This window comes from Nothoprocta perdicaria, unplaced genomic scaffold (genome assembly GCF_003342845.1).
Source record: "Nothoprocta perdicaria isolate Ctin4 unplaced genomic scaffold, notPer1 scaffold_317, whole genome shotgun sequence".
Lineage (NCBI taxonomy): Eukaryota > Metazoa > Chordata > Aves > Tinamiformes > Tinamidae > Nothoprocta > Nothoprocta perdicaria.
The window spans coordinates 175,309-183,264 of NW_020455552.1; the positions used below are offsets into that span (position 1 = coordinate 175,309).

Genomic DNA, 7,956 nt, shown 5'->3' on the forward strand with positions numbered 1-7,956 from the left:
ATGAACCTCTCTTAACAGAGAAAACAGTAAATTAGTCTGCAACATGACGAGCCATGTAGATTCATTTTGTCAACCTTCTTACTATCATTTCTGCAAACACAGGATGCCACCACCTCCTCCTATCAGGAGGAAATTCTAGAAATTTAAGAACTGAACTCACCAGGACATTATTCAAGCACACACATAAAAGGAAATAACCAGAAACACTGGTGGTGACCAAGGAATAATGAGGAAAAGATAGCACCTTTCACATACATTTTTATTTTTTGTTTTTAATCACATACATTTTTATTTCCCTCTCTGTTAACAAATAAGATTTGACTAAAGAAAGCACACAAAAATATTTCATGAGAGATGAAACGGTAATAATACTGTGTCCCATCTTTTATTAAAAATTAATTTCACATGACTGTCCACTTTTTCCCCTTTATTAAGCTTATTTGTTACACTCCTTAAGAAAGAGGACAATGTCTCACATTATGCTTGGCTTTATCAGTCAAAAAAATGTAAATATTGCCAACAAGCACAATACAAATGGGCTACGAACAACTATCTCCTGTTTCAAGTGATCAAGAGAAAGCCACTAAAAGCTTGAAACCTATTTCCACATGCACTACTGCAATTCTACTCAGAGTAGTGAATTCAGTCACAAATGACTCAATGAGAAGTAACAGGGCTTAACTGTTTAGCAGACTAAGGTAGGAAGTGAGAGCCAAGAGATCAGCAACAACAACAACAACAACAAAAACAGAGAGGCTAAATGCCTACAAGGTATTTAAACCAAGGGGAAAAATGGCATAAGAGACGGCTCACGTAGTTAAAAAGTTATTTGAAGCTTTATTTAGCAATGAGAGAGATTTTCCAATACTACTGAAAGCAGAGGATACGGTTTTTATTCAAAAGAAACAGTCACAAACTTTTTTTTAACTGTAGTTGTTTCTACTGGGGGGCTGTTTATTTTCAAATTAAAAAGTTAAACCGCTCTGATAAATCCAGGAATCTAGAAACAAAACATACAGAACAATGTTCACATGTGAGAAAAATGATTTCCTCCAATGCTACTCTATGTTCTCATATACTCAAGTGAAACCTGTTCCCCAGAACAATCCAAAGGAAACACTTCTTAAGCCTTTTACATCTACGAACTACCAAAGCAAACAAACACATACACATCTTCACACCACATAAAACACTTAAACCTGCAATCTGCAAAGCCGGACTTCCCCCAGGCACCGAGGTGGTTACGTTCACAAGCCACCCTCACGGCGCAGCCATCGCACTCATGCCACACTCCGCAGCGAGCCGGAGTCACGAGCCAGAGGCAGCAGCACAAGCTGCCGCCCTCCGCCGCCGTCACAGGCCTTTCCCGCGCTACGCTCTTCATCCGCGTGCGCAGTACCGTGTTTTAGTAGCATTCTCATGTCTGCTACAGCAGGATATTTTTACTAGCTGATTTCTCTTTGAAACTATCAGTTAGTGTTGGGGAACCAGAGGAGAGGACTTATTTTTAAAGCAATACCTAATGTTTAACGTGAACGGATTATAAAAGCTTTGGTTGAGGAAGACTAATGCCTACATGCAAATACGTATTCCCAATAAAGGGCTGGTCCATGGAAAGCACTTTTGTACTTCTATAATTGGCAGGATATTACTAAAATGAGTGTGCTTCTGATCAGAGCAGTATTTCTTTACAAGTATTTGTGTTACTATAGCACCATCAAGCTCCAAATCCCACCGTGCTATACTCCACACAAAGAAAAGCACAACATGCCCACAGAACAGCAAAGAACACACACAGTCTTGAGAGAATCTAGAGCTGCTCTGGGCATCCTGAAAGACAACCGCCTTGAAAGACCAAGCGGCTGCTTGGCTGTCCCACAAATAAGTCTGGGGAAACCTGTGTATGAGAGGAAGGTAGAAAGTCTGGAATGGCAGCTGGGAACCTTTCCCAGACAGGGAGTAGCAGCTAGAAAAAACAAAATGTATAATTTATAGTGTAATTATATTGGCCTCTATTAGGAGCCGGTCTCACAGTACTGAATAAAAAAATAAAAGGTAGAAAAGGAATCACCCACAAAGGCCTCAGAAGTAAAACCATGTAACGTAGAAGCAATGCAACAGCGAGGGCACAAGTAAAGAAAGCAGAGAAGGGCACGATGTGCTTCCAGCAGCGGAGTGAGAGAGCAAAACTGGAGCAGGAGCTTCCACGCTGGAGCCAAAGCCACATAGCAGGATGGTACCTTAACCAAGGCAAACTGCAGACCGCACTGAGGGGCAGGCAGTGCCCTGTTCTCTACAGGCAAAGTGGAGGTAACAGCTAGAAACTCTCACCTAGCAATCCAAAGGCTTCAAGTAAGCCTAAGTGTTCAACTTGGTACTAAGTATGACATTCCAGCAACAACGATATTTTTAGACTTTTAAAATGCAGTGTATCTGCACACACACATATTTACCCAGGCGTAACATTATTTTTCATCTCTGAACCTTCACAAAAAACAGTGATAAACATTCTTTCTTCAGCTAGTACCCTAAGACTATCGAGTTAACAGATTCAGTAGATAGAGGACACCTTTTCCCCTTTAGATCAAGAACCTCAGGTACTACAGGTTTTATTCCAAAATAATGTCTGTCACTGTCAAGGAGGAGAAAAAGAGGAGGGAAAAAAAAGAAAAACACACACACACACACACACAGAGGAAAGGTCTACAGATGAGATTAAAGAGCTTCCTCTAATCTGTTCCACATGAGGAAGTATTCTCAGAAGCAGAAGGAAAAAATCAAGTTCAAAAATGTTTTAGGGAACAGGGGTTTTGATAGTCCTGCACAAGGTGTATTGAAAAATCCAGAAATTTTATGTAGTTGCAGACAGCATTATAGAAACACTTTTTTTTCCCCTCTTTCCTCCCCCCACCTTCACCCCCCACTTCCCACCAGAAAAAAAAAAAAAAAATCAGTTTCCAAGGAAATTTTTTTTTTTTTTTTTTTGGTTCTAAGATCTAGATCTTATGTCTAATATTAAAGTATTTTCTTAGTCACACTAATACAGCAGCCCTCCCAGGGCCAAGCAGAACGTGGCTGCCGGACAAGGATCCCTGCTTTGGCAGAACAGCACACTCAGAAGCTACTCAAGAATTGCAGAAACCTTCACTCAGGTCCTTCCTAGGGGCTGGCTCGGGATTCTCCGCACACGTTGTGCTGCATAGCAAACGTCACTCCCACGCACCTCATCTTCCTTACGCAACGTTCAGGAAAGGTTAGTTACCTAACGCAGATTCATCAATTTCCCTCCCAAATGTATAGACAGGATAAATGTATTGAACACTGCTACGTCCTAACCTTTTTGTAAATCGTCCTAACCTCTTTGTAAATCCACTTTCTTTCAATTAACAACCTGGCAGATAACCACGAACCCGCTAAACACATACTGACAGCACATAAGAAAAGCCTCTCACAAAACATACTTAGAACTTAAAATAATCTTTTCCTACCAGGAAGTGAGCAAACTAACTAATGCAACCTTTCTACTTCGATTTAAAATGTACATAATTAAAAGGACCAAATATTTTTGGAGAAATTGTTTAAGTTTTGTTTAAGTTCCTAAAATATAAATATGGAAAATCAAACCTACACTGCAAGAAAAAAATTCTCTGATGTAGTGATGCAATATAGTGCACGCCAAAGTCAGAGCCTACTGCTTGGAGCACCGCATTTATGCTAATAAAATAAGCAAGAACGACTACTGGTTAATTTACTACTACTACTTAAAGATTTGGTTGAGCAATTAACCACTCACTATGAAGTCGTTTACTGACTATTATGTAACACCAAGGAAACCCTCAGCAGCAAGGCCTGCATTCCTAATCATCCGTTTTTGGTAGCATGAGAAGCCTTTAATAAAATAATTCAATTGCCATCTCAGATTTCCTTGACTCCTTTCAGTTTCACTAGGAAAATGGCAACATATAACGGTGTATGTCAACAACCTCTGTTACTGCTTCCAAGATGAAAAAACCCACAGCAGTAGTGACCATCAGCTCTGTAAATTTGCCTCTTAACATTAACTGAAACAACAAAAACAATAAAAATCTACCAACGACCCATGTTTTTCTACATGGAAAGGCTGCCTTGAAGCGAGTGCTCCAAAAAGGCAGGGTTTGATCAAGTCCCGTATAAATCACCACACCATGGGCATCTGGGGCAGGCTGCACTACTGTCGTAGTTATGCCTTTTACCAAACACACGTGAATTTGCTGCTCACCATACCTGCTCTTCCATGGGAAGGTAAGAGTTCCACATCAAATACTCTTTAATGAATTCTTCTAAGGATTTGGTAGATGTTTTAAGAGCCTATTCTCATTTTTAACACTATGAGCACATTATATTACTGCATACAATAACACCTTTTGTTTCAAATAGCTTCACAATAGCCATTATGCCAATACATAGGATTGCCACTAATACTGTTATCAAAAGAGAAAAGGAATATTGGTCATCAAGTCCTTAGCCTTCATGCTAAGGATTTTTAAGCCTTTATCACATTCCAACCACACAATATCCTCCACTCCTGAGGACTTTGACCCATAGGACATCTAATCTTCCATCACCTTAGAACTACTGCAAACACGTGGCCCTTCCCGACACCGCAGGCTGACCATTCCTTCTACTCTGTGAAACACTGTGGAGCTCTCGTCTTCAGGGAGACGATGGCAGCTGTGCTGGCCAGCTGAGGAAACACCTTCATGCTTCGTGCAAGCCCTCCCCTTCACATGATGAACCCTTACCCACAGGAAAAAATCCAACTCATTTCAGTAAGACTGCTTCTATGACTAAAGATTATTCACAGGAAAACTCTTTGCTAGCTCGGCATAAAGTTTTATACGGAGCACATTACCTCAGAACATTTTCTCTTTCTCTTCACTTAAATAAGTGCTAGCCAACTCTTAATTAGTGTTTAAATAAACCAGCCTTTAACAATAGCTTACTAAATACTGTTCTAATAAAAAGTCTTTGTTTTTTCCAGAAGCAGCAACAGACATTTTGACTACTGCAAAAGTAGAGATAGTATAAATATAATTTCTTATGCTTTTGCACTGGAAATAAAGCAACTTGGGACAGAAAATCTTTTTTAAAGAACAAGCTTATACCTCAACAATACCTAAACAAGAGGTATGACAAAATAAACAACAAAACTTTCTGAGACATAGTCTGATTATTAAAGTGATGCTTCATTGTATCACCTTGCTTGAAAATACTGCACATTTACAGTTCTAGGTTTCTTTGTGCAATTTTTGCTTGACAGTGCATACAAACATGACTTCATTTCTGGACTCTGCAACCCTGCCTCGGTATAAAGCAAAACAACAGGCCGGCAACAGTCCCATCAATCACAATGGTGAATGGGGTGGCATTTCACCAAATTCTAACTATTTGAGGTCCTGATCACATTCACCATCTGCATATTGAATGCTATCTTTAAAACCTCAGTCTTTTAGAAAACACATCAAAAGAGGTAGAAGAAACAGTGGGGTCTATTGCCTTAACGACCATCTACAACTGACAGTAAACAAGCTAAAATCAAAGTGCTAAATAAGCTAAAACCACAGGCACCACGACCGAGCTCTGGCTTCACTGGTCTTGCACAAGATCCCCCCTTCTTAAATCAAATAAATGTTCGTGGGAAGAAACACTACACAGAAATCGGAAAGGAGAATCACAGCACATTATTACCATTTCAGGAACAGAATTCTGCAGCCAAGAATGCAACTTTTTGCCTCAAATCTGAGACGAAGCCTGAGATAAAAAATTAACAATTCTAGCAGCAGAATCTCTTCAGCACAGCTTCGTAATCCACCTCATTTCTGAAGAATGAGTGATTTCGCATTAGCAGTTGATTAATTTGGGGCATGTTTTGGTTCTGTTGTATTGAAAAAGTAATTAGTAGGAACTTCTTTAATTAGTAATCCACACTACTGTAGCTTTAACACACTGTAGATTTGAAATGAATACGACAATTTGAGTTCAAGGGGTCAACGTTCCTGGCCAGATATTTCCAACAGTTATTTCCCTTGTCAATGCACTGAGAACTTCAGCAACAGATATGGCCTAAAGAATGGCAACGTAAAACAAATAAGTCACCATATTTGTGTATAGATGTTCATACAAATATTATTGTAATTAGATTTTTTTTTTTGCAAGGAGAGCCAGAAAACAACAAACTATCATGGTTTCATACTTTAGCACCACCTTAAAGGTATGGTTAGATCCCACACAATTACACGGGAGGTTCAGAGTTGCAGATTAGACCTATTATTAAAACACTCTCAAGAAAAACCTGCAAAATCTATTTCACCGACATTACATGTGCATTTAAAATTTTTCTACAACATTCCCTCAGCCTAGTAAGATGAAAAAAAAAAGAAAAAGAGATCAAACCACAATAAACACGCAGTAAGTTACAGTTTATGCTAACTGCACAGCGGCATTATTTTAGTAGCAACAGATCTACAGATTCCAACAGCATGCAAAGTTATGCTTCTCAAAAATATGCTAATCAATTTTCCATGAATTAATGGAAACTGTACAAATTGATTTTTTTTCCTGAAAGACTATCTATTATTTTGATCTTACAATCAGATACAACTGTTTGCCTCATGCTTATTGTTCTATTTTTCTTCGTGTGCAAGAGCAACATGTTCAAAGTCACCATTACAACTCCTATATCTCCACGCATACAGCATTCCTATATGCTCATAAAACACTATCACAAGTGGAAATGTAAACATGAGCTTAAATAATGCCTAACAGATCAATAAAAAGCCAAAATAAGAATTTTATTTCTTCTCACAGAAGTATCCCTGGACCAGTTTCCTCAGGACGTACAGACATAGACTATGGCCCTTATCCCAAAGGCTTAACAAATATGAGCCAAATAAATGTTACATATTAAAGAAAACAAGAGGCAGCAGAATGACCGGCTCGTGCACGGCAAACAGACTCAGCATTCGTATTTTGAATTCACTTTCTGTTTCCCTTACCTGCTATAAGCGCATTAACAGTCCTTTCCTCTCCATCGGGAAAGGAAAACAAAACGCAGCACCCGCCTGGCCACTTTTCCCAGCACCCCGGAGAGGGCGGACGGTTCTCATCCACCACAAACCTTTCCAGTGTTTTGCCCCAAACCTACAACACAAGGTTGTGTTTCAGCAGTACCATGATATGCACTGAAATCCCTCTCTCTGGGCACCAGCCTTGGAAGCACCAGGGGATCACGGAGAGCCTAGAGTCCCCTCGGCTCCGGTGTGGCCACAAGGGCTAAGGTTGCTGCAGGTGGCAGCTACAATAAAGCCAGGCATCCCCAGGCGACACCGCCTTCCCACGGAAGCACCTTGCTTCCTCGGTTCCTACTCAGCCCACAAACCTGTGACCGCTGCCGACACCGCAATATTTGTGAGATGAAGCCACGCAACCCCAGGACAGGGTTGTCATCCCCTGAGCAGGGGGGATGCCAACACCCGTGTCACCGAGCCATCCAGCGCTCTACGCTTCCAGCCATCGCTTTTCTCCCGAGGAAAAAAAAAACATATACATTGAAATCTATGCATATCAGGCACAACCTATGCAAAGAAAGGAGGTGGCGCAGAGGGGAAGCGCCGGCGCGGAGCGGCAAGGGCGCCGCGGGGAGCGCGGGGGCCGCCGCCGAAATGGCGATTTCCATTGTGCGCGGCGGGCACAAAGCGGCGGCGCCGCCGGGGCCGGGGCCACGGCCGGGGCGGCCGCGCGCGGCCGGGGGAGGGGCCACGCGGAGGCAGCCCCGCGGCCCGGGCTATAAATGCCCGCGGGCCCGCGCGCACTCACCAGCGAGAAGAGGTTGGAGTGACAGTCCTCCAGGCTCGCCCCGTTCGCCACCCAGTTGGCCGCCGCAGTCATGGTGCTCGGCGAGCCGCGCCGCCAGAGCGG

General features: G+C 41.8%; 1 protein-coding gene across 1 annotated transcript in view; it reads right to left on the minus strand.

Moving 5' to 3' along the window:
* Positions 1 to 7,950, minus strand: part of MED13L (mediator complex subunit 13 like) — a 175,415-nt gene extending 167,465 nt beyond the window's left edge. The window contains exon 1 of the mRNA XM_026042874.1: positions 7,855 to 7,950. Coding sequence (XP_025898659.1) covers positions 7,855 to 7,926 — 72 coding nt within the window. The 5' untranslated portion in view covers positions 7,927 to 7,950. The remainder of the gene's footprint in view (positions 1 to 7,854) is intronic.
* Between the last annotated feature and the right edge of the window lie 6 nt (positions 7,951 to 7,956).